Source organism: Macrobrachium rosenbergii, chromosome 16, assembly GCF_040412425.1.
Source record: "Macrobrachium rosenbergii isolate ZJJX-2024 chromosome 16, ASM4041242v1, whole genome shotgun sequence".
NCBI lineage: Eukaryota > Metazoa > Arthropoda > Malacostraca > Decapoda > Palaemonidae > Macrobrachium > Macrobrachium rosenbergii.
In genome coordinates, this window is record NC_089756.1 from 63,306,598 (window position 1) to 63,329,270 (window position 22,673).

Below are 22,673 nucleotides of genomic sequence, written 5' to 3' on the forward strand. Positions count from 1 at the left end.
GACTAATAATCAGGGGCTTCATTTCAGATTTTTGTTCGGGGGGGGGGGAAATGGTTTGGCGAGCGAAGCGAGCCTAACCAGCTGGTGGTTTTTTGATTTTGAGCTATTTTATGTGCTTTTTGAAGCCACATGAGCAAGGTATTTCAGCAAAATAGGCAGACAAACAAACATTGTGTGTGATAGACAGACAGACAGATATATAACAATGTGGTGGCACATTTGAATTTCGGTAGGAATAATGGAAAACCCGCTGCTGTTACTTCTTGGGGCTTGGGGGTGTGAGGGGGCAATTTGAGGCTTTGGGGGCAGTTGCCCCGCCAAATGACGCCCCTGCTAATAATCTTCTATGCAATTTAACATGAGGAAAGCAAATTTTAAGAAAAGAACTAAAGACTCTCCTATCCTGCAGGAGCTACGATACTGACGAGAAAACACTGAAAGATAATTATAAAATATGAGAAGCACCTTATTTTGAAAACGTAATGTACAAGGGCCCGCCAAGGAAGGAATTATCCCTGTGGAGGGCTGTACATACAACCAAACAAGTGAAGTGAAGTGAACGTTGTTTTGTCTTTTCTCGGGAACTGCCCATGTTAACGGAGAAGGCTCAGTTATTTTAGAATGATAATAATAATATTTAAAATGATAAATAGCATATTGTTCTCAGAAATTTGATAACAATAATAAAAAACAAATAACTCTTACTTGTTCGGATGAAGTCCAAATATCCATGTGCATCGTACCGAAGGTAAGTCTTTCATCCGAGTAGTTATTGTCTTAGTTAGGATCACGGAGGCGTGGTCAATTATTGCCTGTGACGACGCAGGTGCTTATTATGAGGATTAACTGGTATGATTGGTTTGCTGACTTTCTCAAAGGTATCATATCTATACAGGCAACAATAGCTATATAACAATAATAATAACAAGGAGAGTTAATGACGAATAAAAGAAGCTGTAACGTGGAATGAACTTGAGTTCAACACCGAACAAAAGAACATGAATACAAAAACAGTTACACTTCACACGCAACCGCCATACCAAAGAGAGATGGTTAGGCAAACACAAGAAGACAGATACTGCATAACATGCAAAAACATGAAGTCTTGTCGACTGCAAATTGATATAAAGTAGTGATGAAATAAAAAAAACATACTTGAAATATAACAATTATATTAACGGAATTGCAATGTATGAAATCGACTCAAAGGAAACACTCGAATTGATAAACAATATAGAAGAGATCTGAACCCCCGAAAACCATTTGGACCATGTACCATACAACTTTGATTTTTAACTGTAACCAGACCGAATGAATGTTGATCGTTTGGTTGGTTTGACTAAGCTCGCTTCTGCTAACACGGGCCCTTGCCCGAAGGTGGCTTGTACTGTTAGGAAGGTGTGAAAAGGAGTAGGAGGCCTGGTGTGGATTTCCAAACTGTGCAACCAAAAGAAACACTTGACTGTTTCGTTTAAAAAAAATGGGAGATGGGGTTTCCTCCGTTTCAAAATGACACTCGCCAGTTATTGCATGCCTAGGATTCATGAAAAAAAAAACTTTTGTTCGAGTCGAGCTTCAGTGGAATCAATCATGATATTTTGTTCATCGATATTAAATGGCTGTCCTTTGACATATCAATCAACGAGAAACAAGTAGCTGAAGTGCGGTTACTTATAATAAAAAAAATCAATATTTGGTAGTGTACATGTTTTAATCATAAGCGGCAGCAACAGTGAACTAGTGCAAAATCTAGAAATGCAAAGCGGTAATGAACTTTTATTGTATATCATCTGATCTGATTACTTTTGAATCAAATATTAACAAGCCGAAAGTACGCAAAAAGAGGTATTTATGAAAGAAAAGAAAAATCGACCTAATTAAATCTAGAGGACTTATTAACGAATTTCATAACATTCGAAATCCTTATAACTACAATGATACGCAAAAGAGAGAGATGTCAGAAAGAGAGAGATGTCAGAAAAGAGAGATGTCAGAAAGAGAGAGAGAGAGAGAGAGAGAGAGAGAGAGAGATCCCGCATCGACTCTAACATCGATGTAACATCTATGTTGATACTTTGTTTTGTTTTCTAATGGCGATTTGATAGAAGTCAGCTGTAGTAGTTTACACCATGATTATACGTCTGCTTGCGGTGTTTCTTACGAACGTAGTTGGTAAGTAGGGTTGAATGATGTCATCTTTTTGTAAATTTCACATATATATAGTGTGCTGTTATTACAAAACACAATGCCCTCTTCAGTTATTCTTATAGTGAGAAGATCAAATCACTCGTATCGGCTCAGAGGAGGCTCCTGTCGCTGTCTGGAGCTTCCCAGTCGTTGATTTGGAGTTTGTGGAATAGGCGGCTAGGCCCAGTTTGTTGCAGCACCGCTGTAATGTGTTCTGTGGTGGATTCTGTAAGTGGTGTTCCTTCTGACTGTTAGGCCTAAATGCCCAAAGCAAATAGGCCTAGGCTAATATTGCATTTGACCTTTGTCACAAGTGCTGTAGCCTGGTCAAATTGTACTTGAGGCTAAACCATTATCACATTTTGTACTTGACAATAAATATCATTTTCCTGTGGGTAATTCTATATATTAGCTCCGCGCCTGTTTTGACCTTTCCAACTGGTTTTTTCTACACTTTTAGGGCTTCTGATACTGGCGGTGCATCTGCTTGTTGCCGGCCAAATGGAATGTCCCTTCGCTGTGTTTAGTACTGGGCGGGGGCCGGTTGGGTACCCATACGTTAACAAGCTATTGCACCTGCCGGACGGGATATGAACCGTTCGGAACAGACGTATCCGTGCTCTGTCTTGTGACAATCGCGTATGGAAACCCCTTGTTGGATGGACTTCAGGGGTTACTTACAGGTTAATTACACTTGAGCACCAAAAATTAAAGGTAAATACATAATTAGCAACCAAAAAATGTAGAAAAGTTAAGTTAGAATGCAGTCGCCGCCGCGGAGCTACTATATAGTTCTACCTTCCTGTGTTTCCATGTGTGCTTTGAACGTTTCCACCGTTCGTTTCTTTTGCAATTAGAATAGAGAAACCATCCACACTAGCCTGGTACCCGAGGTTAGCTTAGGTCAGGTGTGGTTGGATATGTCATTTATGAACGAACATCAGAAAGCTTCAAAGTACTCAGTGAAACAGAGGAATATTTTACTTATTTGCAAGTCCAAAATGTAATAATGGCTAAAAGTAAAGGTGGTATTTCCAAAGTAAAATTTTACTGGGGGCTTATGCTATACAGCAAAGTCTGTGTTGGCATGTACAGTACAGTACAGTACATAGCTGCAGGACTGGTGTAGCCTAGGCAAGGTAAAGTTTCCTAGATCAGTTATCCTTGACTTTCTGCCTTTGCTTAATGAGCTTTTGTTCCTACACAAATACAAACCTTCATTCTTTACACAGGATTTAGCTTGCAAATGTGAGCTAGAACAGCTGTTTAACTTTCAGACAAGGTTGCTAATTGCTGACGGGTAGGGTGAAATCCCGCCCACCTGTTGGTCTGCACTCCACCTTTGCTTCTGACCAGTTTCGTGTGAAGACGTCTCTGCGCTTCTCTGTCCGAATTGCTGCTCTCTTTCATTCTATGGTTTTTTTCTTGTTTCTTTATGAAATATAGCTGTAATTGTTGTTTGAGTTATTTGCTTTCTTTATGAAATATAGTTGTACCTGTTGTTTGAGTTATTTGTTTTCTTTATGAAATACAGAATAGTTGTAACTGTTGCTTGTGTTATTTGCAATGCAAACCCCTCAATCACTTAAGCCTTCTGTATTGGAGAGGAAGCTGCTGGTGTTTAGGTGCTATCCAAGGAAGGACAGGACTTATAACTGGTTCCTCTCCTCTGTAGAGATTGACCTGCACACATCGTGTGCTTCATGCTGCAAGCATGATTGCAATCAAAATAACCCATGCTCACAGAGCTGGGTTTGGCCTTTTGAACAACGGGTAAAGTTTGCTAAGAGGAGAAAAACACAGAAGATCTCCCAGTGTCATCGTAGGGCAATACTCCACTGTTGACACTGAAGGTTCCCTTTGGTACCTTTAGACTACCTCCTGCCAACTTGCTCCTGCTGTTACCACTCTCAAGATATTGGTTTCCCCTTCGCTAACTCCTACTATTGCTTTGGTTGAGAGCCACCAGGGGAGAGTGGGGAGGATGACCAGCCCGGTTCCTCTCAGGGAGTCGCTTTGGTCGGAGGAGGAGTTGCCCTCAGGTGGATGCTCGATCTCAGGGTGAAGGGAGGAACACTCACCTGACCTGACTTCTCTTCAGGTGTTGTGAAGGCCAAGGGGCTTAGGGAGTTATGGCCTTCCCTAGGCATGTTGGGGGAGCCAAGTGTCCCGTTGCTATTGACCACTTGAAGACTATGAAGTACCTTCCAGTAACTGCTGCAACCATAACTGTGATGACTTCAACAGTTACATTGTCCACCACCTCCCAGGCATCTCCAACTTCTTAAGTAACCCCACATGTAGCGTTGGTGATGTGTTCCCAGGTGCTGCCCTCCACATTGTCCTTGGGTGATGTCCTCCTCCACACGCTGTTGTCCAAGGCTGTACTTAGCAAGAAGAAGTCTAAGAAGAGGAGAAGAAAGTTATCTGCATCGTCTTTGCCTTTGTCTTCAAGTGCTGCCACCTCTTCCCCATCTTCTTCCAAAGCTATTATTATTATTATTATTATTATTATTATTATTATTATTATTATTATTATTATTCAGAAGATGAATCCTGTTCATATGGAACAAGCCCACAGGAGCCAGTGACTTGAAATTCAAGCTTCCAAAAATTATAGTTCCTAGACAATATACAAACCATCGGTCTGCCCACCCAGTTGGTAAGCATTCACTTTGCTTCTGGCTGCTGAGAGAGAGAGAGAGAGAGAGAGAGAGAGAGAGAGAGAGAGAGAGAGAGACATGCCACTCTTCCCTCTGTGCCTGCTGTTCGACTGATTCATTTGTTTATGTGATGTTTTCATATATACAGTATTAGTGTTTTACTGTTTCAGCTTATACAGTAGCACACTGAGATAACAAAACAGTGGTATGTCGTACTTCTGGATATATCGGTGCGAAATGGAAATATCAATTGTTCGGACACGATATACAAACCATCAGTCCTTTACATTAGGAATTACTTATAGCGAAGCTGGACGCAGCCATTAAACTCTTGAACAAGGTGGTTAGGCAGTAACTACCGTCAGGTAGGCAGGGAATACCCACCTGCCTGGATGTAAACATTCCAGTTTGCTTTTGGCTGTCATGCGCTGCAGACGTGTTTTCGGATCTCTTTGCCTGACTGTCACTAAGCTCTTAGTTTTCCCAGTGGGATCTATCTGCATTTTTGTGTATATATTACATGTGTTTGATATTTATTAATACAAACCCACGGTTTGTGATAGCCTTGCATAAGCTGTCGTTCCCCTGCGCCTGTGTCCTGGGTTTGATGGCCAAGGGCGTATTTAGAAGGCCGCAACCAAGTGATAATGCTTCTCTTCCAGTAGCCCTTTATTTAGAGACTGAAGGCGTTCCCCTGTACATTCAGAGATATTAGATTGGGACGTAATATCTTCGCCCCCATACATTGATCATCAGAATATAATAAGTTTGCTCCCCTTCTTGGGCTTCCGCCCTCCATGTACAAGGGCATGACTACTTCCTTTCTACTTGTGCTGAGTGTTGTTTTCACCACCTGCGCTATGGAGAGTTGCTGGGGGGGAGGTTGCGGGCATCATCAGTAAGTTTTGCTTCCACGGCACCCTTGGTGGCTGCCCCTCCTTCCCTCTCTCTCCCTGTAGGTTCTTCCTTATCTCTCCCTCGGTAGAGATCTCTCTTCTTCACCCTCTTTGCTTGCCCAACCAAAGACCACGGTTGGGGGGCCGCAGGCAATCAGGCAACCTCTTCTAAGGGGCCTCCTCTTGCTACGTAGGGCAATTCCCCTCGGAGCGAGAGGAATCTCCTATACTAATCATCTTTGCTTTTTCTTTCAGGTTGACAGGAGCATCATAGGCACAGCAGTACTTGGCTGGACATCTCAGTTGGGATATCTTTGCATGAGGAGTCCCAGTGTTCATACAGTGTTGCTCGGGATCGACCACAGCACCTGGTTGGAATGGCATAGTTCCATGTTGGGATCGTTCCGACTCTGTTTCCACTGGTGTGGATCGATCGCTGTCAATGCTGGCCTTCATGTATGCTGTGGCGCTGCCTCTGGCGTATCTGTGGTCCGTCTGCTCCTGCTGTTTCCTGTGTTATGCTCCTGTTGACTCGGCGACAGTCTCTGGGCGGTTCTTCCTGGTCTCCTGGCCCTGCTGGTGACGTTCATATGACGTCCCTGGCCGTTGCTGTAGCTCTTACCTTCCGAACCACTTCCATAGCTCCTGCATCGGCTGTCCTGATTGTGCCTGCTGCTTCTCGTGGTGGTCGTGTCCTGGGCCACTTCCGTTATGATCCTGCTTAGCTGCCATGGAGGTTACGATGTTTCATGTCCACCATCCTGTAGATGTCAGAGTGAAGGTGATGGAAGACACCCTATATGTAGCCGCCATATTCTGCAACTTATCTTCGATTTCGTCTTCTGCTGTCTTTTCCCTTCCTCTCCCAAGGTTTGAGGGGGTCCCAGGAACTGGATAGACCTCTGTCGGCCAAAGGAGAGGAAGGCTGCTTCTTTCCCCTTGATGCCCTTGGACGTCTATGGGCTGCCTCCTTCCGAGGAGGCAGTGGGTCTCTCATTGGCTCTTCCTGACCTCCGGGTTCGGGAACTGATTTGCATAGCCCCGGGTTTTGTGTTTTGGGAGCCGTGGGCATGCAGACCTCGGTTTGTTCTCCCATTCCCAGTCCTAGAGGTTCTGCCTCTAAGACGAGTGCTGCTTCAAGCCGCTCCGAGTGCTCGAGATTCTGTGGAATATCGAGTTTCCTGATCTGGTCTGGAGAGCACTCTCCCCAGCCCAGTTCGGGAGCAGTGCGAGAGAAAAGACTGAGGCACCCAGGTGTCTCAGCTCCTTGTGCCAGCACTACAAGCACTTCCCGAGTGCTTACCAGAGCTCGGTCAGGTTCCCAGCCTGGTGTCTCAGTCTTTCGGTTCGAAGGGGCTGGCTCTCTTCTGGGAGATAAGTTTCTTTTGTCGGCTCTTCCCACCCTCGGGCGGGAACTGATTTGCATTCTCCTCTGGAGTCTGGCGTTTCAGGGGCCGTGAGAGTGCTGCCTCTCGAGGCCGTGCCCTCGTTGCCAGTCTTAGAAGTCTGTGTCTAAGACTGGTTCTGTGCCTGGCTCTTTTCGATTTCTTAGGAAACCGCAAGCAGCCGCTCCCGATTTTTGGGAGTTTTGTAGGTCGCTCGAATTCTATGAATCATGAGCGCTCTCCTGGCGAGAGGCGCAGGACGAGAGAAAGTGCTGAGACACCCAGGTGTCTTGATACTGCCCACCAGCTGCGTGGGTTACTTGGTCGAGTTTCATCCTCATGTCTTGATCCTTAGGGTTCGAGCATGCAGGATAGTGGACACAGAATTCCCTATTAAACCTTCTTCTTGAGTTCCACCCTCTCCAGTTCCAATTGCGTTTGCGCGATCGGCTCGGCTTGCTGGCCCTCCCAGCCCCAGGTCGCGTTCGTGAAACCGGCTCAGCTCGCCCTGCCCCTCTTGCCTCCCAGTCCACCACTTACCACCCAGTCTGGATCGCATTCATGTGATCGGTTGGACGAGTCGGTAGAGTTGTCGCCTAGCACTTGCTAGGCCCGAGTTCAAGTCTCCGGCCTTCTAATGAAGAATTAGAGGAATTTCTTTCTGGTGATAGAAATTCATTTCTCGAAATAATGTGGTTTGGATTCCACAATAAGCTGTAGGTCCCGTTGCTAGGTAACCAATTGGTTCTTAGCCACGTAAAATAAGTCTAATCCTTCAGGCCAGCCCTAGGAGGGCTGTTAATCAGCTCAGTGGTCTGGTAAAACTAATATATACTTCATGTGATCGGCTCGGTTCGGTGTGGCTTGGCTCGGCCCCGCTCGGTCTCTGCGAATTGGGTTCTCGGCACTGTTTGAGTGAGCTTTGAGTGAATTTTCGGCACAAGCACTCTTCTTCCCCAGTGTGGCAATAATCTCCTTCCGTTGATTATCGCTCATGGTCCGCCTCTCCTGCTGGTCTTACTAGCAGGACAGGTAGAGGTACTCTTTCTCCTCACCTGTTCTCTTTTCCTCTTGGTTGTTCCAAGAGGTGCGAGACGGGCAGAGAGAGCTGCAACGAATTTGTCTTTCTTCGGAGTTCAGCTGCCTGGCGTACTTTGGATGTCGGTCCCCAGGTTGTCTCGTAGTACAACCAGGTAGCCGAGGAGGGTTTCTTGGGATCTGTCAAGGTCTCTCTCCAAGGAGAGAGGTACAGGAGTTTCACGCTTTGGAAGCAGTGAGGGTCTTCCTCTTCAAGTTGCGATTGCCCTCGTTTCTCAGAAAACTTCAAGCCGATTCATCAGCGCAAGGATCCCCTGGGACCGTGGCTCCCCCAATGAATAATCTTCATCACTCGCAACCCTTGCACTTCCCAAGGGGCCGAGAGTTTCGGGGGCTGCCACTGTCCTTGCTTGCGGGCGTGTTCTCAACCAGATGAATACTTTCCTTTGGACAAGGAGTTCATTCAGGTTGAGACACCAAGCTCCTCCCCTGCCTTGACAGAGTACGAATTCTTCTTGCCAACTGCAGGTTGTTCTGATTCTGCTTCACTCGGACTGTGTTCCCTCTCTGCTTCTCTTGCCGTGAAGGGTATTCTCTTCTGCAACGAGAGGTGGCGATCTTGGAGGACACCTACTGGTTTCCTCCGGGCAGTCTCCTGATGGATTCACGATCCTTCACTTTTAGGCTTTCTTTCCTCTGACACGACCATTCCTGGAAAGAACCCTGCCTCCTGGAGACTGGTCCTGTCTGGGGATGGGTCTTCCTATACCAGACGGCAATCTGTGGGCAGTTCTGGTGCTAAGAAGGACTTTTTCCTAATTCGGATCTCTGGTTTCATAAGTCCCGAGTTGTCTCAACTCTTGGGAAGGAACCTTTACCTGGTTCTGCCTGTCTCTTTCAGAGATTTGCCAGATACCACGATAATCATGGTTTGTACCAGGGCACTGCCTTGTCCTTTGGACAATGGCCAAGACCTTTGGGCCTTAGTCATCTTGGCTCGACCTTAAGTTCAAGCCAGCCCCCCTCAACTCCTAAAAAGTCCCAGGCTTTGGAAGATCGTTGAACACATAGCCTTCTTCTTCCCATCTGGGAAAGTGCGCATAACTGTGTCTCTTTCCACCCTCTTTTCCATAAGGGAGGAGAGCGGAAGGGAAGAGAGAAAGAAGTATCGACTGGGCAGAAATTCTCCTACTGCAGATGCCTGGATGAAGTGATACTTATTGAGTCTCAGGAGCTGGCAGCAATATTGCCGAGACCTGGGAATGGATTCCTTCAGGAGCAGTATATATTTCCCTTGGGTCTCGGCAATTCTTTTCATCAAACTTCCATCCCGCTTCCTCTCCCGTGCTCCCAATTCGGAAATGCCAGCACGGCTAAAGCTAATCGTCTTGGTATCCTGTCATCTTGCAGAAGCTTCCCCATGGTGGAGAATGAAGGTCTGCTTCCATTCCTCTATCCTTCTTTCCTCTTCAAAGTATGAGGAAAGAGTTAGGCTAATACTTGATTGAAGGAACCTTCGAATATGCTTGCATATTCTTCTCACATCGTGTGTCTGCTTCCAGATTCACTGATTGAGGGATAGGTGCACACCTGTAAGACTTTGAGATAAGCGGTATTCTGTGTTTTCATTAAACAAGAAAACCACAGTAGTGGCATACGTCGACAAACAAGAGGGAATCTATTTTTCATCCTGTTTCATCTGTTGACATTTGCAGGTACTCGAGTATTCTATAGTGCACTCGATAGCTCAATTAGCCAGATGCATTCCCGATGGGGATGTATTGGTGGGCGAGCTTGGCCTCGGGTTTGAGTGATCGGAACGGAACATGCTCTTCACTCTTTTCCTCACGAAGATTCACGAAGAGACTGCTCGACTGAGAGATCCCTACGGTGAGGCATGCTGTCTTTTTGGAAAAGTCGATATCTACATTTTCCCTCAGTATTTGTCTGTTTTGCTATGGGTTCACAAGCATTGCTCACCCTGAGTTACAGACAAATGCTGGAAGACTTTGCCTTTTGCCTGACCTGATAGCTCTGCTTCCGAGGCATCGAGAAGAGTTCTGCCTGACCCAACTTCCTGTAGCAGCTACACAAGGAGCGGTTCTTCAGGCGGTACATCCGTGTGTGTTCAGGACTGGGAGACCTTCCAGCTTTCCTTGCAAGCATAGGCTTTCTCGCCGAGCAGCAACAGATATAGCTGGATATCTCTTGAGGTCCTCTGCAGCACTGTCCCAGGGACTGGAGCTGTCTTTGCTGGTTGGTGTAGTTGATGTAACTTCTTCTTGGGTCAGAGTCACTCTTCAAGTCTGGACTTCCTCATCTTCTCTCCCTCTCATTTGTGAAGAACGTAGGCCCTCACAACCTAGTCTTCTATCTGAAGTAGCATTTTTCTCCTCAGGTCGAGATTTAGCTACGGAGGAGAAGCTTCTTCAGTATCGCTGTCCTAGAGAACTGTTCCCTGGGTGGCATGTGACTCTAATTTCAGTTTCCTGTCCCGTGCTCTGCGCTTGCCCTTACAAGAGTCATCGGACAGAGATGTGCCCTCTTAGGACCACCTCTCATCTCGCTCCAGCCTTGGCATAGATGGAAGAACAGGTAAAGGGAATCAATACCTCGACTCCTCAGATGTCGTAAGTGGACTCCGAATTCATCAGCATCTATTATCGGGTTCGAGTCCTTCTTGTTTCCCTCCTCCTTGGACTTTGTATCGATGATCCAAATCAATTGCTACCTTGTCCTATTAGGGAGCTGTGGTACTTTCTGAAAAGGCTCGACATTCCTAACCTGGATGTCGTCTACGTTTTCGCTAGTACTATCTCTCCCAAGGAAGAAATTTCTAAGGACACCTCTTTCTCCTGGCTTCGCGAAGCGATTGAAGGAGGTACTCAGCAGCTGGCAACAATGATACCGGTACTTTCCACCCAAGAGCTCATGAAGTCAATGGCTTGGTCCATCCCTCGCAATCTGGAAATTTCTGTCGATCTGGAAGCAAGATGTGGTCTCATAGACCACATTCTTGTCTTCTTCCTGTGGTCTTACCCACAGGCCCTTGGAACCTTTTTTTCTTGGTACTGTGGTGGCTGCTCAACAAGTTGTGTTTTCTTACCCAGCTCCTTCAAGAGGACTAGTAGCGGCTCGCCTAAGGTATCGGTTCTGGAAGTGAAAAGGATTCCGAGAGTGACGCTGTGGCGGAATTCAAAACACAAAAACAACACACAACACAGATACATAGAACACTCACCCTGGTCCTCGGTTGCTGGGAGATGGATTAAGGGTCCACTGTCGCCAACACAGCACACAAAACCACACAAACAAAACCAAAACAGAAAAACACACGACTCACAAACATACAATAAGAAAAGGGAGACGAGACACATGCACTGACAACAACGGCATCAAAACTCAGACGAACCATAAAAGGAAGACGAACTCAACTGACTACCTTCCAGGTTGAACCTCAACTCAAGACAGCGCCGCAAACAAACTCCAACTAACGACCCTTATCCCTCTTCCAACAACCGAAACACTCACTAACGACAATTACACTCGCTCTCTCTCTCTCTCTCTCTCTCTCTCTCTCTCTCTCTCTCTCTCTCTCTCTCTCTCTCTCTCTCTCTCTCTCTCTCTCTCACACAAAAGACGTCGTTGTTCGTTTTCTCTCTCTCTCTCTCTCTTTCACACAAGACGTCGTCAAATGTAATAACCTCATTCCTCCATATTACTCCCCCACTACGTTTGACGACGTCTTCTCACACACATACTCCCCAGATTTTATATAGCCTTAGGCAGGACCCACAAATGCTCCGGAACAGGCCCCCTGGATCTTGTTCAAGGGCCCTCATACATTCTCTCTGTCTCTACTCCCTTCTCAGCACCATTTTCACTCAACCCCTCCAGTCCACCCCATTCCAGACGCACACTACCCTCCTCATCACTATCCTGACCTATCTCGCCCACCACTTCATCCACACCCTCCAATTCTGCCCCAAATATCTCTCCAAATTCTGCCACTAACCCATTCAACTCATTCATAGTTCTGTCCAGCTCTCGCAAAGACTCATCCATACTACCAATCACCTGCCTACTAGTAGGTTCCTTTCCCACCGAAATTTCATTCACCCCAGTCAACTCACTTATATCAAACCCGCATATGCTATACGTTCTATTCATACCATCCCATTCATCCGTATTACACGCTTTATCACTCATTTTCACTTTGGCACTCACACCCCTATCACACAACTTACGATCATTCCGTTCACTTACGTTCTTCCCTTTCTTGCGTTTCCTACCATACTCTATCAAAACCAATTGCTGATCCTCATGCAACAACCCCTCATGTACATGCATCACACGCACCGCTTGCATCCTGGAGGATCCACCCATTTGAACCCCCTTCACAGTCAGTTTCCTGAATTCGCTGTCACAGTCACCCTCTTTCGTCTACATACACTTGATACATGCCCTTCCATTCCACATTCGACACACTTCGCTCTCGGTTCTGAACACATTCTCAAAGCATAATGCCCATTCTTACCACAGTTGCCACATATTACATTCACTCGGGTACCCTACAACCATTAGCAATATGACCCACCTGTCTGCACCTGTAGCATTTAACCCCTCTATCTTTCAGTTACACTCACTCACCAAATGTCCCGATTGCCCACACCGAAACACGCTCCTAAAGCCCACCTACACTCATTCTTTGTATGTCCTTCCTTTCCACATCTAAAACATACCGACTTCCACTCACTGACCTTCCCCTTTGTACATTACTATCCCTAACCCGTCCAACCCGTTGTTCCCTTACAAACCCACCATTCATCCTCACTGGCACCTCCACATTACTTGCTCTTACACTCCTATCTATTACACTATCTGCCATTTTCATTGGGCCCCTCAACACTGCATCCCTAAAGCTTCCAAACTCTGGCACTCTCTCATCTACCCCAACCCTTACACTCACATTTCTGCTCTCTTTTATAACCCTGTCAAGCTCATAATCCTCCACAATTTCCAAAATTTCTCCCCAAGTCAACCTTTCACTCGTCCATCTTTTCTTTTCCTTCCGCTTCAAGTTCACAAATTCTCTCACTCTATCTGGCTCTGTCTCTAACAACTTTCGTACTAACTCCTTACATTCATCTATCCCATCATCCCCAAACTTCTTCCTCGCCAATGTCTCCGGCCTACAAGCATACAGTGACAAGGTTTTCCCAGCTTTCATTCTTGCCTTATCAAATCCATTCTTCCTCCTATACTTAACACTCGCTTTCATACGCCTCGCTTGCTCAACTAGTCTAGCTTTCACCTTGTCATACTCAACATCTCCCACACTCATAATAACCCTATACATAGCAAGCAAAAACCCAGTCAAATATTCTCCTAATTCTCTTGCCCACACTCTCTTACTCTCCCCATACTTATCCTGACAAAACCTTTCATACTTCCTAAAGAAATCATGCACACCCCTACTTCCATACTCACTATACCTTTCACACTGGGGTACCTCCCTCACATACATAGCCTTTCTCACTTCTTTCTCACTTTCACTCTCACTTTCGCTACTTTCACTCTGTCCTTTCATACCCTCTTCCGAATACAAAGAGTCCACTTCCGCACTTACATTTATCTTACTCATTACACTCTTCTTCCCCTTCTTTTTATCCACTTTTATCCATTCACCTCCATCCACCTCACTATCACTACTATCTTTACCCTCTCCCTTCTTTCCTGCCTTTCCCACTTCCTTACCCTTCTTCCCAGTTACCCTTACTTTCCCTCTGTTCCTTCCCTTGCTTTTCATTCCCCTTTTCCTTACCCTGCCTCTCATTCTCTCGTTTCTTACTTCCTATTTCCACATCACTTTCATCGCTCATGCTTCCATTCACTTCTTCCTCCTTTTCTTTCTCTCTTGCCCCTTCACACGTTCCAGAGGACCTGCCTCCAACAGCCCCTTCTCCAAAGAACTCCTTAAACATTCCCTTCATCATTTCCTGCATCCTGCTTACTGCAGACTCTAACTTCTTATCCATTCTTTCTTCAGACTCTTTCACCCCCTCTTTCATCTCCTCTTTCATTTCTTCTTTTGCACTCCTTAGCATTACCCCCATCTCCTCCAACTGACTCCTCAACTCCTCATTCTCACTCCTCAGCCTCCCATTCTCCTCCTCCATCCTACCCTGGAGTTCCCTAGCCACCCGGAGTTCCTCTCTCAGTTTCTCTATCTCACTCATCCTGACCTCTTACTCTCACTCTACCCACCACAAACAATCCTAACAGCAATTATACAACAGCCCCATGTTGGGCCCCAAATATAATGTGGCGGAATTCAAAACACAAAAACAACACACAACACAGATACATAGAACACTCACCCTGATCCTCGGTTGCTGGGAGATGGATTAAGGGTCCACGGTCGCCAACACAGCACACAAAACCACACAAACAAAACCAAAACAGAAAAACACACGACTCACGAACATACAATAAGAAAAGGGAGACGAGACACATGCACCGACAACAACAGCATCAAAAACTCAGACGAACCATAAAAGGAAGACGAACTCAACTGACTACTTTCCAGGTTGAACCTCAACTCAAGACTGCAATCTCCCCCACACCTTCACAGACAGACAGCGCCGCAAACAACTCCAACTAACGACCCTTATCCGTCTTCCAACAACCGAAACACTCACTAACGACAATTACACTCTCTCTCTCTCTCTCTCTCTCTCTCTCTCTCTCTCTCTCACACAAGACGTCGTCAAATGTAATAACCTCATTCCTCCATAACGGCTTTCTTCCTCCTCCTTCCTCGTCCTCCTACTTCTCTTCCTTCGGGATGAGAATAGGACTCAAACCGATACTTGCTGGATCTGGCGTCCGATGTGGTAAGACTACACATTGAGCACTCATTCCATTTTTCTTCTAGAATTATAGAAGCAATTCCACTCCTTCCTCTAGCAAGGGGAGGAAGGAGAGACTGGCAATAGGGAACCCTATCCCAGGTTCCTTACTGCCTCCAACTCTTAGATTCTTCCTAGACTGTTTCGTATGAGTTGTTTCCTCACTCATGTGAAAAGGTCCAGTATCTGAAATTTGATCTTGCAGTTCCTACACTCCGATCAATGTCAGAGGCACGATACTCCTCCTTGCTCTTTCGACCAGTAGCAGCAGCCCAGGTGTGCAGAACCCCAGTCAGTTCACTAGATTCACTCAGATTCCTCCCTCCAACCAGGGAGTCTTCCTAATGTAAAGGACTGATGGTTAAAATTCACAATTTTTAAAAGTAAATTGTATTTTTCCTAACAATACAAACCTGAGGTCCTTTACATTTTATGCCTGCATCATGCCACCCCTCAATCTGAACCTGGGCCGAAAGGCAAACTGGAATGCTTACATCCAGGCAGGCAGGTATTCCCCACCTACCTGATGGTAGTTACTGCCTAACCACCTTGTTTAAGAGTTTAACAGCTGTGTCCAGCTTCGCCCTAAGTAATTCCTAATGTAAAGGACTGCAGGTTTGTATAGTTAGGAAAAATACAATTTACTTTTAAAAATTGTGACTTTGTAAAAGTAACTTACCAAGTAATTACATAGCTATAGTTTCCACTTTAACGGCAGCTTAGATTCAAAATTTAGCAGGTAGTGCTTCAATATAGTTTGTGTAGGTGATCAGCCCATCCCACTAATGGAATATTGGAACGACCTAGCAAATAATTCTCATTCGTTTCCTGCCGTCTGTGCTGACAACACCTGGTCTGGTGGTAGCTGTTTCATTATTTTCCAGTTATTTTACTGTATTCCAATGGAGGATTCTTTAAATCAACCATCCGAATGTGTATATTGTAGCCTTCAAGCTGAAATCTTTCAGGATGAGTTTTTCTTACTTTGTTTTATGTTGATTCAGTCATCATCGAGCCACCGGAAAACGTCGCCATTTGCATTTGATGGTTTGTTTACCAGTTAGGCTTCTGGCAATGTTGATAATAGTTTTGCATTAAAAGTAATTCTCGGATGTTACAACATTCCATTATAAAATTAAATTGTATGGTACGCATTTTTATTAGGCCATAACTTTAGCAATTTATGAATTGTTTTCTGGCTATAAACTACAGTACTAGCGAGTCGTTGATAATAGTTTTGTTTTAAAAGTAATTCTCGAGCGGTACGACACTCCATTATAAAGTAACTGGTGTAGACACACGCCATTATAAGATAATTGGTGCATGTTAGGCTTTTCATTAGGCCATAACCTTTGCAATTTATTAATTGTTTTACTGCCTTAATATACTAGTGAGCTGTAGATAGTAGTTTTGCCTTAGAAGTAATTCTCGGATGTTACGGCATTCCATTATAAAGTAATCTGCGTATGTTATGCCTTTTCATTAGGCATTAACTTGTGCAATTCATGAACTGTTTACCGACCATAGGCTATTGATGAGACGCTGATAATGTTTTTGCTTTAAAGTAATTTTCAGATGTTACGACATTGCATTACTATCTTTCATTAGGCCGTAATTTTGGCAATTTATGATTTATCTATCAGTCATATGCTTCGCTCAAGCCACCGATAATTACCTTGAAAGTAGTTCTTGGGTATTTTGCCATTTCATTAAGCCTGTAACTTTTGCAATTATGATTTATTTACCAGACCCATGCTTCCTGGAAGCCTCTGGTAAATAAATTTCTGGCATAACTGTCACACCTTCCTTTGAAGAACTCAAAGTGTAAGGTAGAAAGTAGTAAGGAGAGAATTGGGGGTTTTTGTTGGCGGCTACGAGTCGATGTTCTCAATATCCAAGAACCAGCTCATGCTACAAACCTTGCTGGCACTGATCTTGGGCGCCAGCTTTGCCCCCAGTACCCTCTCTCACAAATTTCGACGCCAGCACGCCAATTCTCCCCTACTAGCCGTTTTACTGCATGCTCCCACACCTGGCTCCCTTGCTTCCCTTTCCATACTTTTGCCAGTCTTGTCTTGGTTAACAGATGTTAACTTTGTTATAGTGAAGTGGAGTGCAGTGGAGGAGGTGACTACAGCACTCGTCCCCCGATGCTCCTAGACAGAAGGTCCCTGTCAAACTTCCCTGCAAACCTGGGAGGAGGCAAACTGGAAGTCCAAGGGAGGTCTGGGTTCCACACGGGTTGTTGCCCCCCTCAGTATCGGCATACAGCCACTGGAAAGGCGTCTTGTTGGATGTGTAGTGGAGGAGGTAACTATCCGACCCTATCGGGTTTCATAAACCCAGTCCCTGTCAGACTCCCCTAAACCTGGGAGGAGGCATAGTGTTGGTCCATGTGAGTCCGAAAGGGTTTTGCCCCGGATAGTTACCCCTCAGTCGAGCTTGTTGTCCACAGGTCTCGACAGACAGCCATTGAAAAGGCATCCATAAAGATGTGCTTGCCTTGGCTGTAGTGGCGCCTATGACGTATTTTTTGGGTTTACAAATCCCAGTGCGAACAAGATTAGGATTCCAGTGTGGACAAGAGGCTCCATTGACACATTCGGGATCCCAGTGTGGTTAGTTTTGGATCAAAGTGTAGGCTAGTGACATCAATGGCATTTTTTCGGATTTATCTCAGCCATTGTAAAGATATATTTACCAGTTTTGGTGTGTCTGTGGTTGTCGTCTTTGCCCTCCGAATCTGGACAGAGTCAGAGAGCGCCCAAGTTCTGAGCACCCAACTTCCGAGCTCCCAACTTCTGGGCGCCCAAATTCCAAGCTCCCAAATTCCGAGCTCCCAAGTTCTGAGCGCCCAACTTCCGAGCTCTCAGGTTCCGAGCTCTCAGGTTCCGAGTTTCAAGCTCCCGAGTTCCGATCTTCCGAGTTCCGAGCTCGCAAGTTCCGAACGCCCGAGTTCCGAGCTCCCAACTTCTGAGAGCCCAGTTCTGAGTGTCCATATGTGTCCAACTGCCTTGTGTCCGAGCTCACGTTTGCACATCCACCTGTGTCATATGTCCACTCGTCCTCCTGTCCGTTTTGAGCCAGCTATCAGTTATCTGACACCGCGCTTGGGACTACGGATACTACCTCTTCACTTTTCTACATCAGTTTCGTCCTCTCCTTTACTTCGTTGGAGACCATTCAACACTAACTTAGTCATTTGTTGGGCCTGTTACACCGTCCACCTAAAGTCTAGTGTCCGACTGTCCAGTGTCAGAGCACCCAGCGCCATGTATGGACTTGGAAGAGTTTTTTTGTATTCTCTAGAAGGAGATCTCTGGTGCTCTCTTCTACTGTGAGATTCACACAGTTGCAGCGGGCTATCGCTCCCAAACAACGCTGTTCCGACACTAGTTTTGGAGATCTCGACATTTTTTCTTGAACTCTGCTCCTGTAGAAGGGCTGCATGACCACAGTTCTTCATTTCTCTCTCTTGGACAGTAGATGAAGGTCAAGAGGGAGACGATCCAGATAGTTCTCTCACCCATTCTGCAGGGTGATTGGATAGGCGCTTGGATATGCAGAGGGCACTCTTCCAGATCCCTGTCCGAACCCCAGAGAGTCTTTTAGTTCTGCCTTTTGGGACAGGGCTTCCCAATAGGGAGTCTTTGCTTTGATCTCCCTATCGCTAGCTCTTCCTGCATTTGATTTCCCCTTTTGTCTGGGCATTACTTCAGTCTTTACATGTTGACTGACTTCATTATCTTCGAAGAAAAGGATGCTCGGAGGCTCTTGACAATAACCTTCACTGGGATGGAAACACAGTTGGACACCTCCGTGTTGTTTCTTAGCCCAGGTCTTTAGTTGGATTTCCAGTGGTGGCTGTCTAAATATGACTTGTGCAAGGGAATTCCTTCTGCTGAACTTAGTTCTAGTCTTTTTCTCAGAACCTCAGATCTATGTCAAAGGAGCCCATTTGAAGAAACAGGAAGGTGTCCAGGACCCAGTCCCCAAGAAGAACAGAACCTCACTTATACATTGGAGAGCGAAAGTGTTTCTCTTATGGCCCTAGTACTGCTCGACCCTAGCTCTGCTCGACCCTAGCTCTGTGGTAATGTGTTTGGATTAGACCCCAGTCCTAGCACATCTACTTAAACAGGGGAGCTGGATCCAGCTTTTCCTCTTGACCAGTCAGCAGAGTTCTTCCTCTGTTGACAGATCAATCAAGTCTTGTAGTCATTCGATTTATTCAGGGACCAAGTGTCAAAGGACGTACTGGGTCATCAGAAGCTTGTCCTTCCCATCATGGCCTTTTGATCACGAGTTGTCAGAATCTGTTTGTTGTATGAAGCAAGCCAACCTTGGACCTGTTTGCCTCTTCAAGGAACCTTCTACATGGTCGAAGAAACGCTGAACAGTCTCAGGCTCAGTTTCCAGTTACAGTAAACCCGCAGTGTTCGCGGTCCCACGATTCGCAGACTCACCTATTCGTAGATTTGCCCATTCACGGTATTTTTCACTGAGAAATAGTCATTAATTCCTGTACATTTTCATGACTAAATGCACTTTTTGTGATAAAACTATTAACCCTTAAACGCTGAGCCTCTAGTTACAAAAGCTTCTCCCGTATGCCAGCGGCGTTCAGGAGTGAGCGCCGAAGCGGAAAAAAAGTTTTTTTCAAAAAATCACAGCACGCTTAATTTTTATGATTAAGAGTTCAATTTTGGCTCCTTTTTTTGTCATTGCCTGAAGTTTAGTATGCAACCATCAGAAATGAAAAAAATATCATTATCATTTATAAATATGGGGATATATGACAGCGCAAAAAAAAATTTCATATATAATTGTATACAAATCGCACTGTGAGCAAAATGGTTAAAGCTAATGAGTTATTTTTTCATTGTGTTGTACACTAAATTGCGATGATTTTGGTATATAACAAATTGCAAAACGATCAAAGCAACACACAGAAAATATTATCACAAAATGATGCATGAATTCGTAACGTGCGGACGTAAAAAGTTTTTTTTCAAAAATTCACCATAAATCAAAATATTGTGCTAGAGACTTCCTGTTTGTTGCAAAATTAAGGTAACTGATTGAATATTACTAGACTGTAAGTGTTTTAGCTTACAATTGCATTTTTCTACCATTTCGGTCGAGTTAAAGTTGACCGAAGTTCAGATTTTTTCTATTTATCGTGATTTATATGAAAATATTTCAAAACTGATAAAAGCTACAACCATGAGTTATTTTTTGTTGTATTCTACATGATATTGCACACATTTTCATGTATAACACTTTAGGTAACGCCTAATATAAAATGGTGCAAAAATTATGACAAGGTGACTCAAGAAATTCTGAGATTTTCAGCAGAGTTACATGCGGAGGAAGTAAGGAAAAAGTTTTTTTCAAAAATTCACCATAAATCGAAATATTGTGCTAGAGACTTCCCGTTTGTTGCAAAATGAAGGTAAATGATTGAATGTTACTAGAATGTAAGAGTTTTGGCTTACAATTGCGTTTTTATACATGAACTTACCTGTTGTTTACATATAGCTGTAATTCTCGATCTCGACAGAAAATTCAAAACTGGCGGTCCCGCTAATATATGGTCAGGTGATACGACTACCCCGCCCTCTACCGGGGTACCTGGATCCATTTCCATCAACAACTAATCATATTTTCTCTGTCGGGGCCGGCGACTAGTCGTCTGCTCCTCTTCAGGAAATTCATCGGTGCTTTTCGATTTTTCTTTGGTGAAGTACCCACTTTTGTTGACGGTTCTGGCTTGTTTTTTGGCTTTGGTTGAGATTTTTTCTAGTTATGTCTGATTCAGGATCTCAAATTAGATATTGCGGGGGGGTTGTAAAACTCGAATGTCTTGGTCTAACATAGACCCTCACTCTTCTTGCTCTAACTGTAGAGGGAAATTGTGCACGAATCTGGATAGATGTGATGAATGTTCATCTTTGTCTGTGCTTGATTGGCAAAAGTTGGCTAAATATCAGGCAAAATTAAGTAAAGATAGGGCACGTAAGGCTTGGCCAGAAGTTCCTCCCAGAGTAGGAGTAGTATTGCCTCTTGTTCTGTTCCTGTTACCCCTCCTGTTCCTATTCCTGCCCCGGAACCTGTTGTTTCCAGACCCACTACCGTGTCAGACCTTCGGGCAGAATTTGATGGTAAGATTTCGGCTCTTTTCTCTGCGATAGAGAAGATTGGCCAGGATGTGAGTGCGATGTCTAAACATCGAAGTGTTGCAGTGATAGTGTTGTGGAGGAGGTGACTGTTCGTCCCCCTCGCTCTCCTAGGTCTAGGCCCTGTCCGGCTCCCAGGGCTCAGGGAGAAGACATGCCAAAGCCGAAGGGAGGCGAGTGGGGTCTGCTCACGAGCAGTTGCTCCCTCTAACAGTCCTGTTGCGTCCCAGGCTGTTGCAGCTCGCCATAGTAAAAGCGATGCGGAAGTGTCTTCTTGTGCTTCTGTTTCGTCGAGGAGGAGTTGGAAGCAGTCAGAGTCTAGTAGGCCGCTGAAGAGACGCAGAGCTTCCTCTCCAAGTCAAGTTCCTATCAAGAAACTTTCGGCGCGTTCTCCTCTTCCGTCTTGTAGCTTTTGGGATAGCCCAGAGATCTCTTCTTCTTCAGGCAGTCCGGATGTACGTTCTACGGATCGTAAGCGAGCGCCTGATCCTCCTGTTAGCATGCAAGTAGCGGCTTCCTTCCCGTTGGATCCCAAGTCGGCTTTTATGCCTCCGGTTCCTGCCCCCTTTCGCAAGAGGACAAATTGGACAAGATTTTGAGACTTTTCGAAGGTTTTAAAGCTCCAGCACTTCAGGATCCTTCTGCAACTGAGGCTCGGTCTCTGCTCCCGCTCACGCACCTGGCGCGCTTCCGCTCGCGGCGCCTGGCTCCTTTCGATCGCGCTCCTGGCGCCACTTCCGCCCGCACCGGCCGCACTCACGACGCTACTTTGGCGCTTGGCGCCTCTCCACAACACGTTTCCAAGGCGCACAATGTTTGCGCTTCTGGCGCTACCGTGGTTTTGGCGCCTCTTTGGCTCGGATCTTCTAAGGCTCCTGACTCCTCTCAAGCTCATGTTTGGATACGCTTGACGCTGGTCGGGCACTTGGCGCCTCGGTGGCGTTCGGCGACACTCAAGAGGATAACGCAAGTTTGGCTCCCGGAGGCGTTTCTATCCGCGGTGCTCCAACTGCTTCAGAGATTCTCTCCCCAGTTTCCGATGTTTCGAAGTAGATGATGTTCCATCTGCTCCTACGCCCAACTTTAAGCATCTCTTACAACTTTTTGAAGAACATTTTCAAGAAGACTTTGCTCCAGCTTCCCTTCGTCTCCAACTACGCAGTTTGCCAAGGATTTTAAACCTCCTTCCTCTAGATTTCTGAAGCTGGTCCTGTCTGTTTAAGTGAAAAGAGCTCTCCGAAGGCAAGAAGGATGGTTGAGCAAGAAAAGATCTCAGGGTAAAACATCTTTTTGTTTTCCCCCTCTCAACTGTCTTTTAAGTCTCGTTCGTGGTATGAGACTGGGAAGTCTTTTCCTTGGGAGACTCTGCCTCCTCTCAAGGGGATTTCTCCAGCCTTGTGGATTCTGCCTGTCG

The 22,673-nt window shown here is 45.5% G+C and overlaps 1 protein-coding gene across 3 annotated transcripts in view; it reads left to right on the forward strand.

The window, feature by feature from the left end:
• Nucleotides 1–1,956: 1,956 nt before the first annotated feature.
• The window catches only part of LOC136847480 (transmembrane protein 8B-like), a 910,690-nt gene continuing 889,973 nt past the window's right edge, over nt 1,957–22,673 (forward strand). For 2 of the 3 annotated variants that reach the window (XM_067119223.1, XM_067119225.1), the window contains exon 1: nt 1,957–2,172. In XM_067119223.1, coding sequence (XP_066975324.1) covers nt 2,130–2,172 — 43 coding nt within the window. In that variant the 5' untranslated portion in view covers nt 1,957–2,129. Of the gene's footprint in view, nt 2,173–2,282; nt 2,416–22,673 lie in introns of those variants that run through there. The other variant, XM_067119224.1, reaches the window with a different exon arrangement.